The sequence below is a fragment of the Calypte anna genome, chromosome 5A (genome assembly GCF_003957555.1).
Source record: "Calypte anna isolate BGI_N300 chromosome 5A, bCalAnn1_v1.p, whole genome shotgun sequence".
NCBI classification, from domain to species: Eukaryota; Metazoa; Chordata; class Aves; order Apodiformes; family Trochilidae; genus Calypte; species Calypte anna.
Window position 1 is genome coordinate 22,714,380 of NC_044251.1, and position 23,484 is coordinate 22,737,863.

Consider the following 23,484-nt stretch of genomic DNA (forward strand, 5'->3'; position numbering starts at 1 on the left):
TTTAGGATTTTGCTGTGCATTCTGGCTGTCATTTGGACCCTTCTATTTAGAGAGGCTGTAATTAGGTTAATGTGTTCTAGTGTGAAAAAAAAGACCATCATGATATCATGATACAGAACTACAATCTGCTTGTTTTATCCAGCCTTGAAGCTATAGTGTAGGTTATCTGTGTGTGTGGGATGGTGTTATTTGAATTGCCTGGAGCTTCTTTCACTTATATCATGTACTGTGTTCCCTGTTGGTACAAGAGCATGGCTGATGTTTTGTGAATCAGCATAAACTTCTTTTTATTACTTATTCCCAAAAAACTGTGCCCGTGTTCTGAAGGACAGTCTTCAACTATTATTTTTTTTAATGAGGTACAAAGCAATATGAGGATATTGATATTTATTCCGAGGAGCCCTGCACAGATATTAACAAGAATACTGTAAAATGCAGACATGTTCTATTTTGTTGTGCTTTATTATCTCATCTTCTTGCTGCTGTATTAGCTGTAATACAGGGAATCCATGCCAGCAATCTTTTTCTGAAGGACTCCTACATTCATACATGTACTACTTGCTTTGTTTTCATGATATTGCTTTCTTTATACTGTAGCCTGAGGAGGCTCTGTCACTAGCTTTGTACACCAGTTCACAGAATAGTCATTTAGATCCTGAAGAAGGGTACTGCCTTTCTGTACATCTCTTTGCCTGTGAAAACCAGTGCTCTGAGAAGTCAGTGGCTCAGTTTTCACTATCATATAATTGCTTGTGTATTTATTTTTAAACTGCCAGTGTCAAAGTGTCTGTTGAATTTGTTCATACGTGCCCTTTCAAAAGTTCTCAAAGGCCACAGGCTGTCTATAACATCAGTAAAGAAGAGGTGTTTGAAGGATGAGGCTGCTGTTCCTTTATATTACTATGCATGGACATAGGCAGGTACAACAATAAGGTTAACAAAGCAGGTTATTTTTCATGGTATATTCAATATTTGCTTATCAAGGGCATCAACTAAACCTAGCTTCTCCTCTTTTAATGTAAGCATTCAGAAAATATGTCACAAAGTGTCTGCTGAAATCATTCTGAGACTTTACCAAGCTTCAGAGAAGCCCCTTCTTGATGCAGTATAATTTGGGTCTTCTTAAATGAAGAGCATTAGAGATGCTGAGAAGAACAAAACTCGGAGTCTGCTTGGAGTAGAAACAAATCTAAAGTCTGATGTGGCAATAATAAGAACCACGTGAAAAGAAATATTTTCTAGGATTAGTTTTCAGGAGAAAAAGAAATGGCAAACTTCCATCACATGAGAACCCAGGTCACAGTGTGAGAGATGTGAGAGACCTTGGCTTCAGTGGCTGCAGTGACTGAATGACCCTGTGGTGTACAGGGTATCCTGTTACTAAGACCTGGGCTGACACACTCCTTTGTACCTTACCATGGAAGCTCTAGTGGGAGTCTCACTCTAGGGACATGTGCTGGTCTCCATCAAGTTCTCTTCTCTATATCCCACCAGCTAAAGTGGCAAAATTATCATATTCTAAAGGAATAGTTATGCAGGATGTGGTATGGTTGTAAGGAAACAACCAGTATTGATAGTGCTTTAGGAATCTTTCACTCAAGCCAGCCTCACCAACAGACCGACCACTGCCTGGATGCATCTACTCTAATGGATATTGGCTTTTACTCCTTTCCAGCTAGGGCTTTCTGACTCCCTCTTTGAAGACATAAAAGGCAAGAGGTAAGAATGGAGGTGAGATCCTAGAGATCTGAGTAAGATACAGAGGTTTAGAAACGAGGAAGGCAGTCAACTGTTCCACCTGTCAGACTGGTTCGCTAGTCCTAGTCACCACACTGCTTTGATTTTAATTCCTTTTATCAGTCGTCTGCTGTATCTGCCTTTCAAGCTCAAACTCCCATGCCATATGCTGCCAACACTGCCCTTCATCTGCATGAAGAACAGCCACAGACAAAAGCTGTAATAGCTGGTCACAGACATCCATCACCCTTATCTCTCCTTCAGTTTGTATTTCATGCTATCAACCTGTTAAAATTTAATTGACATTCTCAATCAGCTGCTTAGGTGGGTAGATTGTGTAGGAAGGAAAAAGGCTGGGGAGTTGGGACTGTTGCCATATCATTGCAAGACGATGAGATAAAGCACATCTGACTCCCATTTCCCTAAACTAAGTGGCAGTTCTTTAAGTTTTATTTCTAGAGCCTATGGTATTTTGTACTGAACATACAGTATCAAGCTAAATCTTTTTTCAGACCTGAGTCCTCTGTAGGGCTTTCTCCTGAATACAAATGTCAGGGTTTTACCTATTAACTTCAGCAGCATGCTGACAAAATAATGAATGAGTAGAGTAACTCTGTACAAAAGAGTACTATGTGTTTCTTTTCTCTTTTTCCACCACTGTCTAATATTCTACTGTTCCTTGCCAAGTAAAGCCCTGTCATAAAAAGTTATTAAAACTGCAGAGAAGTAAATTATTTGGGGTAATTAGGGTAATTTCATTAGCAATATAACTTTCCTATACTACAATGTTCACATATTGTTCACATATATTGTACTTTGTATTTTCTACTCTTACTCAAAATCTTAGGAGACCTCTTCAATTCAGGATTGGAAAATTCTTCTGGTGAAGTCCAGCCACATCTCAAAATCTGCATTATTCTTGCTTTAAAGCAAATTCTGTAGTAAAAAAACCCAAAAACTTTTAAAAGCTAAAAAACCCCTGTGAACAAATCCAGGCATTGTTCATGTTTACATATAGTCATATTTTTCTCATTATCTTGTGTGATGGAAGAGGCCTATTGAACCTTAGCTCAAACCTCTTGTTTGTCTGGTAAAGAAGACTTACTGCTTTATTTACAATACACTGTTGGTTTTATATACAGTTCATGAAATTTATTAAGTAGGCTTTTAAAGGAACATGGAACATAGACTCAGGATGCATAAATTCTGTTAGAATTCCATAAAAAAACCACAATGAGAAATGAAAATGAAGTGAAATGTAGTGCTTAGTGATATAATACTTCTGAGCATGTGCTTTTGGCACCTATGTTACTTTTTATGATAAAGGGTAGAATAGAGTTAACAAACATACTTTAGGCAAAACCAAGTTTAAGTTGATTAATTTCATTCAAAGCCTCTTCAGACCTTACACTTCTGTATCTACTTCACTTGGGTTGATTGGATGGTGGCAAGCTGATATTTGTGATCACCTTTCCTGTCAGACAGCAGCATCCTTTTTTAATGCCATCTTCCTGACAAGTGCTCGGTTTCCTGTGGGTTATGAGCTGAGACAGACAGCCCTGATTGCTATTACAGAGTGATATATGCTGTGTCTTCAGCCCACAGGCATCACAGAATTGTACCAATACTCTTGATAGGGAAGCCTAGTGGTTAAGGGATGTGGCTTATTCTATGCTGATGGGAAGTATCAGATCTTTGATGCTGCATTTTGTGTAACTGACACTTTAACTTCTGTCAGCTGAAGTTTTTGGCAATCTTACCCAGTGGATTAAAACTCCAAGGGAGATACTGTGAGATGGGTAGAGGTATTTCTGCTGGAAGATCTCTGCTTTTGAGCAAGTTGGTCTTTCTTGTGGTAGGTAATATATAAACATACTTTGTGATAAGCCTATGGCTCTATAGTATAAAAAGACAAAATGGAGGGGAAGAAAGAGAAGTGACTTGTTCAGGGTTCAACAGAGCAACAGTAAAAGTGAAAAAGAAATCTTATCTTGTGTGTAATGTAATATCTCATTAATCACTCCTGACCTAGGTAAAGTTGTCGAAGAATTGAGCTGCTTGTCCTTTTTTTTTTTTTTTTGCCTGACTTCAGGCTAGTTCTGTTTACAAAATAAACTTTTGTTATATGAAAGGCAAAGATTGAAAGAGAACAATGAAATGGGAGAAGGAGATAAGGTAAAAGTAAAGCAAGAGAAGGATTTGTTAAAGGAACTGCAATTTCACATTCCATTGGTAACTCAGTGTTTTTGTGGCACTGAAAGGGTGTTTGGTTAAAATAAAATAAATCAAGAACAGGAAAAAATAAGGCATGCCTCTATAGCACTGTATTGCTGTGCTACAATTCTTGTAGTACAGGCCATTTAAAAAGTATTATCTGACAGTCCACCTGAACAAACAGTTATGTGGCAAAAAATGAAGGGCAGTTTGGATAGCTCAGCAAGTTCTTATCAGGGAAATTGTTACTCACTTTACTTGAGCTAAATAATGTTATGCATCTCAAAACAAGGATTAGAAATCATCTTTCAATCCAAGGAACAGCCCTAAGGAACTCTCCTGAATGAGATTGTTGGTTATGGTGAGTAAGCTCCAAAAGCAAGCCCCCATTGTAAGACAAAAGAAACAATGTGGTCTTTGAATGTATAAACCAAAGTGGCTGGTAATTTCTGGAAACTAAAGTTTTAAATTTCTGGTGTTTGCATTGGGATAAATGTATTTAGTAATCTGAAGGGGAAGATTAGGGACTGCAAAACCTGCTTTCAAGTGAGAAACTCAGAGCTGAGTGCTTTTCCATTGTGCCCTGAAAAGCTGTGGGGAAAGTTTCTAGGCACAAAGATGAAACTGGAACCCTAAGATATTCACTTGAGCACTTTTTTTGCTCTAAACACAGCAGCCTGGCCCTGGCAGGTGTTTATCTAAACTGCTCTCTCTAAACATTCAGTGAAGGTTAGATTCTTGTTAATCTTTGCCAGATTCAGTGTTTCACCACTTTATAAAATGAATAAAAATTGGGATGAACCTTCAAGAAAATTTTGACTTGATCACAGTCTAATGAGATGTTTATAGAAACAAGTATGATGCTAGATGTTTTTTATTAGGAAACAAAAGTTAAAAGAAATGGTATTGACCTGTTTTTAATGAGCAGTGTTATTTTCACATTGTTCTATTCAGTGGCTCTTGATTTACTTTCTTCCCATGAATTTGTCTATTTTTAAATATATCTTAGGCATCTGAAACATCCTGTGACAGTAGGTTTCACAAGACAGCTATGTCCTGTCTCAAAATCTTTGCTTAAACTTTATTACCAAATTGTTTTATTATATATTTGCATTTATTTGATGTGGGTTATTTTAAATCATGCTGAATCATCTCTATTGTTTTATGTTATATATACCCAATTCCATGTGTTGTAGTAGAACCTTTCTATTTCTTCTTTTTTCTTTTCTCTTTTTGACACAGCCTGTTCAAGTTGTGCACTGTGTTCAAGAATTAAAATCAAATGTGCACCTTTAACTCAGAACAGAGATTTTTCTTCTGTATACTCTTCTTCTTTTTCATAATTCATGACATTCCACTTGCCTTTTTGGCCATGATAAAAATGGGGAAATCTCAACGAAAAAAGTAACTTTATTGACTCTGAGGTTTCTTTCCTCAGTTGTAAGTGTTCATATCACAAATAAGTGTTCTGAAATATATTCTATAGTTTATCAAAGAATCAATTCAGACAACATATATGGCCTTGCATAAAATTTTAGAGCAGACTAGATTATAACAATTGTCTTTTTTAGCCTTATAAATTATGTATTTGTGTGAATTGCTTCTTTTAAAAACCACAGCCCTGAGGGGTAATGATTTCTATTTATTTTGTCCCAAGTGTGTATCATTCTTTATGATGAAGAGGTTTGTAACTGGCATTTAGTGGATCTAGTGCAGCACCTTAAAGAAGCAGTAATAAACAATACATAACAAAAAATGATGAGCTGCTTCACCTAATAACTCTCAAAAATTGGCCAAAATGAGCAGGCTTATGTACTTTTTTCACCTTAATATTTTTTCCTTGTTTCAAGAAAACTCTAAAGTATTGGAACACTGATCTAAAGCTTTCAAGTCAAGTGAACTTCAGTACCTTTCTTTTCTTTTCTCTAACAACATTTGCTGCTTTTGTTGCTTATTCTATTTGTCTGAGTGGCTGTACTGATTTTTGAGCATGCCTCCCCTGCCACTGTTGGTTGGATAAAGGAAGACTTCATCCAGTAAGCTCTCCCTTTACCCAGCTCTTGAGTTTTGTATAAATTGAAGTCTGATTTCAGACTTATTTCCCAGTGGTATTAAACATGGAATTAAATAGGACCAGAGTGGAGTAGAAGGAACTGCTTCATACTCTGTGCTAAACATAGCTTCTAGTATTTCCCTTTCTTAAATCCCTTTATATACATTGCCTTGAAAAGACCACCCAGACATGCATCTAGTTCTACCTGTAGTTCAGAAAGGTGTCATACTGGTTCTTACCACTTTCCTCAATAATAAAGAACTTTCTGAGTTTCTCTTTACAGTGAAAGTTCACATAAAGTGATTTAGTGTTGTAATAATTAGTGAATGTCCTTTGTGAAATATACATCTATACTTTCAGTACCTCACTACATGTAGCGCTATTGTGAAAAGTCCCCACACCCCAGAAAGTGAGTGATCTGAAAGCTGGACTAACACTCCAAAATCAAGCTTTATGGCAAAGCAAAAATTAAAACCAACCAGGCAAACAAACAAACAAAAAAAAACCCCAAAGGAAATAAAGTAAAAAAAAGACTAGAAAAAGGCAAGTGGAAAAAAAATCCAAAGAGGGAGAAAAAGTTCAATCTCTTTTGGAAAACATAGACTGCAAGTATGAGAACCCTAAGTAGAAGGAAGCCATTCCAGGAAGAGCAGTGCCTGGGGTTAAAAGAAAACAAAACAATTTTCGTGGTTTTAGAGGGTAGGTAGCAAAGTTGAAATATATGCATGTGGCCTCTTTTTGGGGAAAAAAAGAGAAAATGTTTGCAAAACCTTCCTATAATGTGAAATGGCTTGTTTGTATTGCTGAAAGAGCTTGTATCACTTTCAAATGAGATGGGCAAAGTCATCAGCAATCTTCAGGAAGCAGTAACTAAGAATATTGTCTGCCAGGTTTGGGCTGATGTCTAGTCATGCTGGAACCAGCCAGGGCAGGAGGAGGAGGCAGTCTGGACACTAGTGACTATTAAAAAATGATGAAGTAAAATGAGCGTGAGAAAACATAGTTATCCTGGGATTCTAATTGCTTTTCAGTTATGTTTTCAAAATTATTGCTTTTGTTTTACATTTAATTTCAGAAAAAGAAACAAAACAGCATAAAGATACTAGGACAAAGTCTGCTTCCATTTGCATCAGTAAGAATCAAGTTTCGTCAACAGAATTGCTATTGATTCGTATCGATGCAGCTGAAAGTAGGATTTGTCCTGTTGCCTGGTGTCCTCTCTTTTGGTTTTTGAAATTAAATGCTTCCTGCACACAGGGAACAGCTTTACACTTTCTGCCTGGGTGATTTGAATTTTAGATTAAGAGAAAGAAAACCCAAAGGTAAAGACCTTTTCAGAGAATACTGGCTGTTCGCTTAGTGTTCATCTTATAAAAACACTGCCAGCTCCATTTGACTTTCTTTTCACCTGGTCTGCCACAGAAAGACAGATGCCCTCAAAATGTAAAGGCAGAACACAGAGAAAACAAAGGCCTGACAATCTGCATGCAGCCAGGCTCTAGTCCTCTTTGGGTGGTGGGAAACAAAAGAGAAAAACACACCTGTGAAAATGTCAGACCTCAGAAATGTTCCCAAGGTCCCTCCAGAGGAAAGGAGCAAGTTTCAGAGAGTTGGAGACAGAAGCTGAAAAAAACCTTAGGACCCCTCCCCTTTTGGACTGCAGCCACTCTCAGGGATGAAAGGGTTGAGTTTGTCAGTCTGTCATCAGTTTAGGTAAATACATCTGGCTTATAGAGTCTGTAGAGCTTGGAAAGATAGGTGACTTACCATCTTCTGCTACAAATTAGGAATCTGTTTCTTAGACAGGTAAAAGAAAAAGTTGACCAAAGTGAAATAATGCTTAAGGGCAAGCAATAGACTTCAGATCTCCTTATCCAGGCTGTAGATCAGCCTCTCTATCATGACATTCATGGCAGGAAACTGCTGCCATGAGCCTAAGGAAGGATATGGAGTAGAACAGAAAGCTTAAGGTGTAGCCTTTTATGTTCTTTTTAGGACTTGGGTTTACTTTGTTCATGTAATCTCTCCATGGCCATACCAGTACATGATCACAATTATTTGCCTAGTTTTAGAATTATCAGAGCAATATTTTATTTCCAGAAGGACTGTAATTGAGGAGAAGGTAATGTGGCTTTGATGGGCATCTGTTTAATAGGGCACATCAACAAAACATAAATTTTTGGCACAGTAGTCTTAAACAAAGGGGAGAAGTAACATACAGACTGAATGCTGAGTCCAAGATATAGGGTCAGGACCTGGTGTCACTTGGAGGTTTCAAAAAGGTTAATTAATGGGCATCTTTTCATAGGAAGTGTTCGGGATAGCCCAGTGAATTCTGACGCAGAGAAGAAAAAAAATGTGCACTGTTTATTTAAATTCTCTTGAGCCCTTCTGTAGCATATAACTTGCATACCCTGTGTGGCTACGGATTCAGCTTTTCCCTTACTGTGTGTTTAGGAATTTTTTTCTCTAACTATAAAATCAGTGTTAGAGGTAGAGTCTCAAGTAAAACTTTCTTTGTCACATACTTACTGATCTAGTTAATATCTATGTTTGATAATGTGGAAGAAAAATCTACAAGCTGACATTATGGGGAAATGAATAAAAGTTCATGTCCATCGTGAAGTGTTAAAATTTGACTGTAGAGCTTGTCTTTCAGATTTAGAAGGAAGGTAGGTCTTGGTAAAAGCTGCTTTTAATGAAGTGTTGTAGTGTAGGAAACTGTGGAACTGAAAAGATCTTAAAAATAAATCCTGGATTTTTTCCCCTGTGTCCATGGTCACTGTTCTTTGCTGTAGGATTTTCTTTCTCTTTTGCTTTACTTTTTTTTTCTCTCAAGAATGTGTGAACTACTTGTTGCATCTTTCATCATGTTTGGTCCCTTAGAGATATAAAATATCAAGAATAAACAGTATCTTGAAGTCTATGAGTACATTTTGGCTTCAATAGCCCTGCTTTTGGAGTATTGTGTTATACTGTTTTTTATCTAGGTAATTGGAACAGAACCATTTTCATGACAAATTTCTCTCAGTCTGAGTATAAAAATCTGCACAAAGTTGTGCTTCTGCAAAACTTGTTTTAAAGAGTCACAGGGAGCTCTGCCCAAGGAGGGGACTGAAGAGAGCTTGAGCAGGCCTTCAGTTAGGCCTATTTTTTAAACTTTTTTTAAGAGAAATTTTTGCATTTCTCAGTTGCAACAAGCTGTTGTGCAGCTTTGGAAACAGCTGTTTTCTTGCCTCTTGGAAAGGGTGGCAATCTGCTTGGGATAGGGAGGGATTTCTCCCCTTTGTCCAGCGGATCAAAGGCCACAGGCAGTTTGCAGTCCTCAGTTTCCAGAAACTTCTCTCTTTTCTAGTATGCCCTCTTATCTGTGGGTGACTGATAGCTCTTTGAATAGTTTTTTTCCCCATCAAGTCTGGGTAGGGGGCATGGTGAAAGATGCTATCTCATTTTTCTCAAAGGAGAGATCAGAAATATGTTCTCCTTCTTCAAGGGAGATTCTTCTTATGACAGAAGAGCTCACCAAGCAACTTTCCATCATTTACCAACAGTCCTGGCTCATTGGGGAGGTCCCAGATGATTGGAAGTTGGTGAATGTCACAGCAATCCACAAAAAGGGGCAAAAGGAGGACCCAGGAAACTCCAGGCCTGTCAGCCTGACCTCAGTGCCTGATGGACAGGGGATCAAACCCAGCCAGCATGGGGTTAGGAAGAATTTCTTTACGGAGAGGGTGATCAGACATTGGAATGGGCTGCCCAGGGAAGTAGTGGATTCTCTGTCCCTGGAGACAGAGAATATATAATATAAATATATATATATAACATAAATATATATTTAAAAAGAGACTGATGTGGCACTCAGTGCCATGGTCTGGTAACCACAGTGGTAGTGGATTAACGGTTGGACTTGATGATCTCAGAAGTCCTTTCCAACCTGTCTGGTTCTGTGATTCTGTGATAAGCTAAACTTCCACCATACCCGCCTCCACTTGACAGTTTTTATCTGTGCTTTGTTAAGCTTGGAGGTCTGGAAGGTACAAAGCTTTCTCTGCTGAAAACCTCTTAATCCTGTTCTCTTCTTTGGTGCTGGGGGTGATCTCTCCATTAGACACGGTGAAGCTCTTAGGTCTTCATCTCGCCCACTTGCACTGTGCCTTCACTAAGGTAGACTCTTAGGGTGGCCACCATGTGCAAAAGACATATTGATGGGGATCAAAAAGTTGTGTGAGACATTTTTTGGGAGGTTGAATGTAAGACAGGACCTTGAAAAACCACGTAGAGTCAGTAACCAGTTTACCTGGTCACAGACATTGAGTATTTGAACAAAAATTAATCACCTGTTAATAACTAATTACTATGAAGATGAAGGTAATTCTATTGTTGCCAGAAAAAGATCCACTAAAACAGTGTGAGATCACTTGTTTCATGTCACAGAAGTGGTAAAGATGTGCCAACAGTGGGTTTGCCTGAAATACATCTCAGGTCAGTGAAAACTCCCTTCTTTTTGAGGTAGCAGAAGAGAAGAAAAGTTGATTATTTTCAAATGGCATCTGGTGGAAGCAACAATCCACTTACCCCTGTTATAGTGAAAAGATTACTGATGTCTTGGGCCCCTCACTACAAGAAAGACATTGAGGTTCTGGAGTATGTCCAAAGAAGGTCAGCAAAGCTGGTGCAGAGCACAAGACTAACAAAGAGCAGCCAAGGAAACTGTGGTTTAGCCTGGAGAAAAGGAGGATGAGGAGGGGACTAATTAAAAGAAAGCTGTAACAAGGTGGGTGTCAGTTCCTTCTCCCAAAAAACAAGTGACAGGACAAGATGAAATGCCTCAAGATGTGCCAGTGGAGGCTTAAATTGGATAGGAGGAAAAATTTGTTCACTGAAAGTGTTGCTGGGCAGTGGAACAATTGCCCAGGGAAGTGGTGGACTCACCATACCTGGAGGTATTTACAGTATGTGTAGATGTGGTGCTTAAGGACATCATAGCGTAGTGGTGGACTTGGTAGTGCTACATTAGCAGTTGAACTTCATATTCTTGAATGTCTTTTCTAACGAAAATGATTTTGTGTTTTTCTGAAGGGAACTGTCCAAATCTCATAGTAGTGCAAATGTCAGATTGTTGTTATCCAGTATGCATTTACTATTATAAGATGAGAGAAATCATTTCAGTGTGTGTACTGTTACAGTGCTAAATTTCAAGTAGTAAAAGGACAGGCTATTTTTTTTAATGACCTCTTCATCTACAGGACTGTTTTCTTTCCTAATAACAATGTCAGTCTGATTAATAGGGAGGATGGTATTAGGAATAAGAAACAAAGGAAAACAAAACAACAACAAAAAAACAACAAAGAAGGCTACTTAAGATATGAGTAACTTAGGAAAATGATCTTTTCATTAATGTTAATTTGAGTATGAGGAAACTTAAATGTGAAGTAAAGAGAATTAGAAAGCATTGAGGTTTTAAGGAAAAGGTCTGTTGGTAACAGGAAACAGGAGTAAATCTAGAAGAAGAGTCTTAGGTAACCTGCAATGATAAGACAAAAGCTGTCTTTCTTATTGCTGAGATTTGCTGATTTGAATGTTGTGAAATCAGTCAGGGTAACAGCTCTGAAGGATGTAGTCCTCTGTCCAAAACCAGATATGTAAGATAATAGTAACAAAATTGTCTCAGTCCCTCTTCATATATCTCAGTTTCATTCTGATGAGGTTATATTTTGATACGGGATGGTATTTCACTCTCTGTTGTTGTTTCTTCCTTGATTTCTCCAGTAAGATTGTTGATAAGACCAGTGCTAATTTTATAGTATGGATAGCTAGCAAATGTACTGGCTTCTGACATGATACATTTTAGTTCTGCTTGTTTGCACCAGAGTTGAATTTGTGCAATACACCTTATATGCCATCATAAATATTGACAAAAGCATACTGTGCCTCTTCTTCTTGAGGGCTTGAAGTTGCATTCTAGTTAAATGCATTTTATACAGTTATGGGTATTTCTGGCACCCTTTAAATCAGCAGTAATAAATGTGGGTACCTAACCTGAATATATTCTGCGTGTGTAGTTAATAAGCTCAAGTCACTGGATCTGCTCATTACTGGGAACTACATGAGGGGAGTGCAGGAGGAAGTGTGTTGGATGGTCCAACTTGCTTTGCCTGCTCTTTTCTTTCAGCCAATAACTGGGGGATAGTTTTGGAAAATCACTGTAAAGGAATGCTTTATTGGTAAGGCATTGCTTGGGGAGTGACATAATAAAATAGAAGAGTGAAGCTACTCCTGCCTTTTGATAGTCTGGAGGGTTTTCCATTTCATTTAAGGGCAATTATCACTCCTTAGATAGTCAAATTCAAAGCTGGCTAATTACACTTCTGGTCCCTTCTAATTTTTTCCATCTTGTAACTGCATTCTCCCTGCTGGATCCCACAGTGCCTTGTTTTGGGGTGGCGACTGTTTTGGTCTGTTATTCTGCTCATGAAACAGTAGGAATACAGCTTGCCTGTGGCTGCAGTTTGGATGACAGTTGAACAAGTGACTACTAATCAGTAGGGCTGTTACTCAAATAACTACTTATCTACATCTCCTTGTTTTTATTGCCTTATTCTCACCTGTTCTTTGTGATGTTTTAAGGCAGCAAATGTTCAGGTGAATGCTGTAAAGAAGAATATGAAAGACAATATTTGCACTGAAGCAGAGCCATGAAACATGTTCTGACAATGATCAAAATGATGCTTCTGTGTATTCTTCAGTGCCATCTACTGGCACAGTTATCTGTTAGAGATTTATATACCAAGGAAGTTCTCCTAATGGACAGCAATTTACAAGTGTGTTTTTGTTTGTTTTTTTGTTTGTTTGATTTTCTTTTGTTTTTTGTTTTTTGTTTGTTTTTGTTTGTTTGTTTGTTTTTTCTCTTTCATTTCAGGAGCAAGGCAAGATTGGTGTAGTCTTCAATATTGGCACAGTGGACATCTCTATTAAAGAGGAAAGCACACCTGTAAATGATGGCAAATACCACGTGGTACGTTTTACCAGGAATGGTGGCAATGCCACACTGCAGGTTGACAGCTGGCCAGTGAATGAACATTACCCAACAGGTACATATATTTTTCTCTTTTTTTTTTTTTTTTTCTCTTTCTGCCTTCTCTTTTAAAGCTTTGTTGTTTTATCTCAAAAAGTAATTGATGAGCCTGATGGCATATATTCTGTCTGCTAAAAAATAAAGTATAACATAGGAATAGACAGCATGCCAGCAGTGTGGTATGATGCAACTAAATCCCGCTGTTTCAGTGGTCTCTAAGTGGATCCTGGTACTACAGAGTCACAAACTTGATTCAACAAATTTAGTTTTGCTACTTGTGATACTTTGTAACTGTTTAACGAAAGAAAGTTTTGACTAAACCAGACAAAAATGGAGAGGTGACTCTAGCCACATCCGAGACATCCTCTACAATAGAGTTGAAATACAAGTAAAGTGAAAGATGAAGTTGCAAGTATTTGAAGAGACTTTTATTTTTAGTTTTGCAGATGCAAAGGTTGGCAAACAGTCTAGCTAAAGGTATCAACTCTTACTTGACTAGAAGTAAAAATGCAATGTAACAATTCAGTATCTTTTTTTAAATTATCACTCTGAATCTACCAGGAATAGTGAAGCACTGGCTTTTGAATCACTGTCCCATGTTTCTTCCCACTACTGGAAAATGACAGCCTCTTCATTTTCCATGTCAGCATGCTAAAAGGTCAGACTCATTCCAAGTGAAAAACAGATTGCTATATGTGAGGCTGACATTGCACCAGGCAGCTGAGGTTTGGTGATATGGATGGTTAAAAAAAGACAGGAGGAGCACAAGGAAAGAATTTTTCAGTGTTAACCACATTCTTCTTATTCACATGTTATTGTGTAAAATCAAACACTCATCTTGCTGGTTTCCAGTACTAAGTCTAAGCAGCTTCCAGTTTTTCCTTTCTTGGTTGCTCATAACTGACCCAGGACAGAAGAAGGAATTCTGTGATAAACATGGGACAATTTGCTAGCTGTACAGGAGCTGCCCATAAACCAGTTAACCTCAGATTATGAGAAATATCCTAAATATGTAATGCCACATTAATAAATTACTCCAGGGGATATTTTCTTGTCTTCCACTCACTCAGAAAGTACACAAGAAACATTTTAATATAAGTGATCTGACCTGTGGTGATTTGTATCACTCAATGTGACACTGTCAATGTTTTGGTGATTTTTATGTGAAAGAGTATGTTTTAATAGTTATCCTTACTTTTGTGAAATAATTACTTTCCAAGAATGGCATGACAGACATGCTGAGTTATATTCTAGCTCTGTTATCCCTTACTTATAGAAGGAAGCATGTTGAGGAGAGGCGCAGTCTAAGTATTTTATTCTGTTTTGTCCCTTTCAACTATTTTGTGGTAAAATACCTCTGATCCAGTTGTCAGACAGTTATATTCAGTAAAAACCTCATGAATAAATTATCTTCTTCTGTTACTTGCTGTAGGAAGTCACCAGTGTAAAGAAACAAAATATTCAGCTCATTGTTTTAGAGATTTTTTTTTTTAAAGGAAATCAAATCACACTCAGAGAATGCCTCAGTACCCTTTGCTTCTGTCTTGGCTAAAGATGTCCCCGTGTCCTCATTAGAAGACATCTGGTTTTATAGAATCAGTGTTAATCTTATATTCTGGCCTAGTATTGAGTATACGCTGTTGTTCCCCAAGGGAAAAGGACACCTTTGTACTCCAGACACCTTTTGCTTTCCATTCATGTATTTCAATTTCTGGCTACTTGTAGATGGTGACATTTTCAGTGTGTCCATCCAGTGTGTCCCTGTGAAAATAAGGCATATGGGATCATACTTTGTCTGTGTGCATGTCTCTCCCTAATTTTCTCCAGTTTCATTCGAACTGCTTTTTCAGCTGAATTTAACGAAGGTGGAAAAGCCAAAAAAGAAGGTTGTAGATGGCTAGGGGAAATAGCTGTGGGAGGAGGGCAGTGATCAGCCCTCCCATAGGGAGAGGTCTGTGGTTTGATCTCAATTCATATTAAATAACAGCATATCCATATAATAAAGAGAAGTTATGAATGTTTTAGATTCAAGAAAAGCTTCAATGAGGGAAGCCAATAACTACAGGAAAGCAAGCCCTATGTGTTCCATTTTCTGTGGAATGAATGCTCTAAAAGAAGACCGAACAGGAGTTTTTGTAATGAATAATTTGTTGTCTTTCATGGAGCAGACTTGCAGTAGTGTTTCTCATACTGAGTGCAAGTATTCAGCTGAGTTTCAGCTCTGTAGAAAGCTTTGTGGTTGTCATGACCCAGACTAATCCAGTGTGTTTCAGCTGGAGACTGCTGAAACTTCAATTGGTTTCAAACCTGTGTAATAATAGCTAGTAATTGTATGTGCAGGATCACTGCAGTTCTGGAAACAGTGATTTGTAGTGTTTAGAAAACATGGTAGTTATAGCACATGCATGTTTGGGCATTCTGTGTTGTATCTAACATGAACAGTTTCACTTGTACTTGATTTTCTGCACAGTGCTGCAGCCTAATGTTTGCAAAGTTTTCAACCCAACAAAATTGTCTTCTTCATCGTGTGATACAATCTTCAGGCAGCAGAGCTGCATTCAGAGTGGCATTTCCATGCTCTTCTCTGAGTTTTAGAACCTGTAGAAGGATTATGCATTAGACTCATAATTACCTGCTCAATGGAAAGTACAAATAAAAGTAGTATATTCACTAAATGAGCAAAGAGAGAGAATATAGGCTTTCCTTAAAGCACAGTCATAAGTTAAATTGGAACTAAATGGAATTAAATTGAAACTATCCCAATGGGACTGAAAGGTTCCAAAGCTGTATTTTTGCAACTTCATATTAAAGACAAGGAAGTGGAAGGAAAATGGAAAAGGAGCAAACTTACAATTCAGGCACTGACATTTTTGGTTTTGCTCTTTTTATCGCATCCAATTACATCTCAATCACCTGTAACATGAGCTTTATGCTTTCTTGTGAGGAAAATGGTTAGAGAGAAATTGTAAAGGAAGGAATTAAACTGGAACTAAGATTGGCTAAGATTCAGAACTGAAATAATCCCAATCATTGGGGATGATCTCTCACTGTTTGTATTATTCCAGCCCAGGCTTTCTCTTACTGCACAGTAAGACTCTGAACAGTGGCCTGGTGCAGGTATCTCAGGCAAAGCTCCTGGGAGCTGAATGATTGCAAACAGCAGCATTAGCACTGGGGCCGCTATCTGCAATTCCACTGTTGTAATTTAGTTCAGCCTAAACCACTGAGCCATTTATGATTTATTTGCATTAGTTTTGCCCTTTCTCTTCTCCCTCAAGTACACAATAAGGAGAGGAGCTTTTTCGATAGGCTGTACCGATAGCTGATTCCCTGATGTTTAATTCACAAAGCTGATCATCACAACAGATTTTTCAGTCAGGATATGTAGACACCTTTTGCTAAAAAACACTCATGAATTTCTGTCCTGAAGTGCAGTTATCCATGACTGCCTTCCTTCTGTTGTCTCACATCCCCTCAGTCTCTACTGTACATCCCAGGTAAGAGATTGTACCTGGTCACTGGTTTTTTCTTGCTGAAAGCCTTTTCAATATCTAGGCTAATCTTCATAGTGAGTCAGTTTGGACCAAGCATAGGTAAGACAGAAAAGCTAATTCAGGCACAGGAAGCCTCTGACATTTTTTGTTTGTTTGTTTCAGATTACAGTAAACCTATCAAAATTCAAGGCACTTTACAGTAGGATAGAATGGCTTAAATTAGGAAGCCTGAGCTTGGGAAGGAGTCAGCAATTCTCAGAAGGGTTAAATACCAATTTTTTGGCTTGACACAGAACTGGTATACCTCAGTCCCTAAGTTTCATTATTTGTTATATACGAAGATGTTTTTTCTACTATACTCTCTTTGCTTGCAAAGAAATACTTGTGTGTTGCCAGATTTGTAGTGTACATTGAAACAAACATGATATTCATGTTCATTCATCCATGCACCAAATACATTTTCTTCTGTAGAAAAAGAAGCAAAATGCTGTGAAGAGAAGCTGTAAAGCAAGAGTATCAGTGCACCAAAATGAAGTCTAACTGGAGCAATATTTTAAAGGAGACGAAAAGAAGGGAGGTGAGAGGCAGGAAGAGGATGTGTTTTAAAGAAAACCTTATTTAGCAAGAAAACTTAGCTTGGATTTTATTCCTGCATTTTAGAAATAAGAAACAGGACAGCATTAAGCAACTTTATCAGAATTAGTTCATCTGCTCAACAGATATTTTGAATTATTTGTCTTTGTCATTGTCTTGAGTGATCTTTCAGCCTTCTTTTAGGACTTTCTGCCCTTTCAAATGACATTAATTTGCAGTTCTATTGACACTGAATAAAAGAAAAAAGATTTCATTCTCTGTGATCCTACTTCATTCTCTCTCTCAAGTACACATTTGTGAGAAAGTTGGATTATAGGAAGATGGACACATAGCTCTTGACAGCAGAACTCCATGGATTTTATGACTGTTGTGGCAAGTATTGAGACCCAATTAGTGTATGTCTATAAAATAAAAATTTGATTCTGAGCTCTGTGCTGGGGTTTTCCTTCAGAAAAGTTCTAGTCCCTAAGACTGAATGCCTCTGAACAGTTGGGGCATAACTTCCTGTTTAATTTGGAAGGAATCCATTTTGTATTCCCTGAGAGCATTTCAGTATGTGAGCCAAAGTGCAGCAAGTGCAGAGTTGGAAGGTACACCTGGAAGGCACGTTTCTGCTTCAAACCAAAATGCTTATTTAGTAGGATGGTGGATCTTAACATAATACACAGCTGAAACTGGACAGAGGAGCTAATTCTTTCATTATTCCTGCCCATATTAGTTTTGCTTAAGAGTCAAATTCCCATTTTCTACTCTCTCTTGTCTTCTGTTCAGCTGGATCACTTTACCAATGCCATTCACCATGTAACTGTCCTAGGAATGGAGAGCACATGGAAGAGGACATGATCATTCAGGACACAAGGAAGGATGAGATGAGTTCTTTTATCAGCAATACTGCTTTATGCCCATGCAAGGTCTTTACTGAGCTACTTTTTCAGTAGTCTGTGTGCAACAAAGTAGTTCTTTCTCACCTGCTGATCAGGTGAAGCAAAATACTTTGCAGAAGCACAGATTAAAGTGATAGTGGTCTAGACTGTCCTACTTATCTAAAATGTGAAAGGTGTGAAGTTTCTCATGCTATAATATATTTTTCATTTGCTTGGTGGAAAGATGTGAAACTGTCTGCTTAGTACCAGGCAGGTTATGTGAGTCAGCTGTAATTACATACAACATATATATATATTATAGACTTAATAGACACTATATATCTCATCTCATATTCTAATTGTAGAGAAGGAATTATGGTGGTGAAAAGGTAAAATATATAAGCTGGTCTTCCTCTTTTGATGGTTCCATCTTATCCTTATTCTACTAAAAGTCTTCTGTGACTGAGGGGATACAAATTGAAATGTGGGGGCTTTCATAGAGCTTTTGAGGATGACTGGATACACTAACAAACTGCTGAATATTTGTCAGTGTGATGATGGTAGCTCTGCCCTGCTTGTGTGCTCTTTTGATTAGAATATTGATTGCAGCCTAGCGAGATTCAAAATATCTAAATCCTTTTGTAAATTTATGTGGAAAACAGGAGACCTCACTTTCAGATGCATGGTTGTCTGCAGCTCCAGCTGTCTTTAAATGGACTGTCACTATTCAGTATCTCTGAAAATGGTTATACCCATCTCTACAAACCCTTAAGCTTTACACAATTGTGACTACTAGAGCTCATAGGATGCTTTGAAACAGGTAATTTCTGGTCCTACTCAAGCCTTTTTATTACCTTTGCCTTGTTATTTTCAATCTCCTTCCCCAGCTGGCATCATCTTTTTGTTCAATGAACTCTTTTTCCCACCTCATCCCTCTGCTGGAGGGACTTTGAGGAAGGTGGTGTTTCTTTTAAGTTCTTCATTCTTTTTTATTTTATTTAGTTTTTATCGGAAACATTTTCTTTCTCTCCCTGTGTGATTTCCCAGCCGTGAGATAAATAGCCTTGTATCTTACAAGCTAAATACAATTACTGCTATCAAAACTGGAGTCTTTCTCTCCCTGTAAATGTCTCTTGAAAGCTGATAAGCTGTTCAAGGCAAACTGCAGGCTTCTGCCTAATCCTGAGATTAAACATAACCACCCAGAAGACAGCAAAAGATAACTAGGGGAGGGGGAAGGGGTTGGAGAGCTGGGGGTAGACAGGCAGGAGAAGAAGAGAGGAGGAGAAAGTGTGATCCTCTCCTGAGATATTAAGAGGACATACATGAGACTCAAGGTTATTTGTAAAGGAATTACAAAAAACACAAAAGAGCTTGTTATGATGAGGTATTTCCTCAGATAACACAGTGACTGTTGTACTTGTTAAAGATAAAATTTTGCAGGGATTTGTTTGATGTGAAGCATAGAGGGGAGCTGTAGAAAGCTGCTCCCAGCCACAACTGCTTATTTTTATATATTAGTCCCCATCTTGTCCTTGAATCAGGAGGTATCACAAGGTTGCATCCATATTCTTTGTGCATGCTGGCTTGGATTCATCTCACTGGCTTTATGCTGAATATGAGGAGACAGTAGATTTCCCAAGAGTAAAGAAGGGGAATAAGCCAGCTTTTCTGTGCTTTGTTTTCTACCTGCTGACCATCCGATTGAGGGTAATTTAACTCACCTGTTTGTGAAATGGAGATAATACTAATCTTCTAGGAAATAAGAGTGCTTTAATTATGGAGGAATAGTGTATTATGCCTGTAGTAGTCTTCTATTAAAACCAAGACAGGATTACTGAAAACAGTCTCTAAGTTGAAAAATGCATCCTTGTTTCTGGAAAGTTCCTCTCATTTTTTTATCAGTGACATTTTTATTTTCTGTCTCTGCAATTTTTAAGTTATTTTGTTTCTGAAGCCTTGTCTATATTTTGTAACAGTTATCAATTAGCCTGAAGTCGGATATTACCTCTCACAGCTTTGCTTTATTTAATTTAAAATTCACAATCAAGAAGGAGGAAGTAAGTTTGGATGATGTAGTAGTAGCATCACTGGAGGATTTAAGAGAAGACTACATGTCTTTTCTTCAGCTAACATGTACTCTGAAACTGGAAATGATACGCAATGTTTTCATTATTAGTTCTTATGAGGTCAGGAATGCAGGGTCTAATGCTGATTGAAACATTGACAAGAAGAACTCAAAAGCAGAACCAACTGGGATGCGTGTGTCTTCACAACAAGGTTTTCCTTCCTAACTCTACTTAACCCTGCACAGCACCCCCGCACTACTCAAGCTGTAATACTTCTGAGATTTCCAGATATCTTGTAAAAGAAAGAGCCTTATTAGAGGAAATAATTTGTCCTCTGTGCTTTACAGAGCCTGCTTCCTCCTCCCCCAAATTTCTTCCGTCTCTTTCAGTCATTTTGGCTTCTTGCCTTCCCCTCTAATTTCCACACCCACACCTCCCAACACTGGTTTCTAACTTCTTGTGCCTCTTTGTCTCTCCCTTTCCTCCTTCAGACTTGAGGCTGTTATGATCTTTTCAATGACACTGAAATCAAAGTAATGGCAAAAATCTTGGCTGAAGCTGACTCCATGAAGAGGCACATGGATCTTGTATTTGACTGACTGGAGTCATTAATAGGTCCTGTTGCTTGCTGTGCAAGCTAGAGGGAGTTCTTTGTGGTACCGCCAGCTCCTACTGTGGTCTCAATATTTTCCTATCCAAATGCCCTTGTGACTGGATAATGAGTTAGGAACAAGAGCACCGAATTTTGATTAGCCCTGTGGGCTGAACATGATCCCCAGTGTTCTTTTTCATCCACTTGTTGGTGGGGTTTGATTTTTCATATTGAACTCATTTGTGGGACTTAAATGAGCTCTCAGATGCTTCCTATAAACTTGAATTGGAGATGGCATGTAAAGTGCCTTTGACAGATTTGCAGCATTTCATAATGATCCTAAAACATATAAAAAGACAGGGTTAATAAAACAACATTGGAGAAGCACATTTTGAAGGCAGTACTCTGACATATGTTGAAAGATCTGCCAAGAGGGATGATTAAAGCATGACAAGTTGAGGAAATCAAGAGTTGATTCTAGCTTGTCACTGCAGGGCCATAACATCTATAATATATTTATAAGCTTGGAGAACAGATAAATATGGCTACATGATATGAACACTAAGTTTTGGTCCCCTTTATCCACTGAGATATAAATCTACACACAATTAGACACCAACAGACAAACATACTTTGGAATTTGTGCATACACACCCCTGCTGAAGTATGTGTGTCCATAATAGATGATGGGATAGGATCTGACATTATAAATAAGTTAAGTAAATGTTGCCAATGCATTCAGAGTTTACCTTCTGTGTACTTCATGTCTGGCTTTTCCACAGGAGGTGTGGTGCTGTGGTTCAGTTCCTCTTTGCCCTTATCCCCTAACTCTTGCATGGAAGTGCTGTAGGGCTTGTCGGTATTCCAGATTCTGTCGTTGAGGACAGACATGAAGAAGGACAGAGAGAAAAGGAACCATGTGTCTATATTGTGACTTCCAGTATTCATTCCTCCTGTCGAGGTTTTGTTTTTCAAAATTGATCCTGTGGTAGTCTATATCAAGCATCAGCATTTCTGTCGGCTTGGCATTAAGAAAGAGGGACATAAATGTTGGGTTTTTTGGTTTTGTTTTGTTTTAACGAAAACATATAAGATAACCAGGAAAAGAGTACAGCATTGTTTAACAGAAGTAGCTTTGAAAGAAGTTTATCTAAGGAAGGGTACCTACAGAACAGTGTCTTCATGACTGCCTCATTCCAACCTAGGATCTCATGGACAGGGCTTTAGCTGTGAGAAGCAGGAGAAGGAATAAGAATCCTTTTGATATAGTAGTCTCTATTACTATTATGTAACAGTCACAGAAAAAGCTGTTCTAGCACACAACTACATCTCACAGAGGCAATACTAGTTTTAATTTAACCGGGGTATTTTCTCTCCTTTACACCCTGGAAAGCACTGACAGTTTGAGGAAAATTGTGTTGGTGCTGTCCAAAAGAACAAAGTTATGTGTTAAATTCCTGCATGCAGTTAGTTGAATTAATGTAACATCAATTTTTCATCCTCTTGAATGTCCAAATGTCCTATATGTCCAATATGTCAAATTTATGGGCAAATATCAAACAAATCAGTAGAAAAATTGCTTTAATGGTCAAAATGAAGCTTCTCCAATGACCCTGCATTTGGGGTGGTGTCTGTTCTGTCCTCCCAGAGCTCATTTGTTCATCTAATCATTTTCTTGAGCTGGAGAGCAGCCAAGTGTCCAGTGCTTCAGAGAATCACAGTAACCCACCATGGCAACAATGAAAATATACCCCAAAATGTGTCCTTCTACAAAAAATTAGCTTACTATTATGCTTAGTTTATGACCTGAAATATAAGGTCACATAAGATGTACATATTTATATCATGTCCACACTCATTACATTTGTATTACTCTTTTGGAAAGTAAAAGTTTTCTTTTTTTCCTTATTACTTTATCCAGAGAGACTGGAAATACTCCAACTCTCTCTCCAGCTGGAATTTGATAGAAGTTATTCTGCTGTATGTTGAGCACACTGCTCAGTCAAAATTTAAAACAAGAAAAAACAAACAAACTAACAAACAAAAAAAACCAAGGCAGTTCAGTGGCTTCTCTAACTTGTCTTTATTTCTCTGATCCTTTTCCATTGATGGTCTTGATTCTTGAACTACAGTTCTTTTCTCATAGCTTAGTCCAACAGATCCAGCATCCTTCATAAGAGAATGCAATACAAAAGGAATATTTATAAAAAGGCATATTTATAAAAAGTGCTTACCTTCAACAATAGTAGTTTGCCATGAAGGTTGATTAAGGAGATGAGCTTTACATTTCCCCAATCCTAGGATTGCTCTGTTAGAATGATGAGTTAAAGTATGATAGATATGCTACCCATAGGGCACTGATGCATCTTTCTATCTAGTTGTTCTCACCCTTCTTGAATAACTCTGAGCTGATATAATAACTATTTGGATTACATTCTTACACTCACCACAGGCCTGTGAGTCCCTGTCTCTGAGATATAGTGTAAAAAAGGGTGTTGCATTTGCAAAGGGATCAAAGCCGTGGATTTTTTTCCTCGTAGCTCTTTGACATTCAGCATGTCTCTTGCTAAAATCATCACCATGCCATTTCAGGAACTGAAATAAATACTAAGAGATGTAAATATACCCTGATAGCTTGGTCTTGCTAACAGTTCCAGGCTAAATGTATACAGATATTCATGTAATCATGATTGTTCTGTCTGAAAATCCAAATACTTTGATCTGGTCTCATCTGCTTGTGTCCACTGGTCCACAACTGAATTCATGTCCAGGTACCAAGCATGAGTAGTATCA

The 23,484-nt window shown here is 38.0% G+C and overlaps 1 protein-coding gene across 11 annotated transcripts in view; it reads left to right on the top strand.

The window, feature by feature from the left end:
- Positions 1 to 23,484, top strand: part of NRXN3 (neurexin 3) — an 897,015-nt gene that overhangs the window by 752,956 nt on the left and 120,575 nt on the right. For all 11 annotated transcript variants that reach the window (XM_030451649.1, XM_030451652.1, XM_030451650.1 and 8 more), the window contains one exon: positions 12,924 to 13,095. In XM_030451649.1, the coding sequence (XP_030307509.1) occupies positions 12,924 to 13,095 (172 nt within the window). The remainder of the gene's footprint in view (positions 1 to 12,923; positions 13,096 to 23,484) is intronic.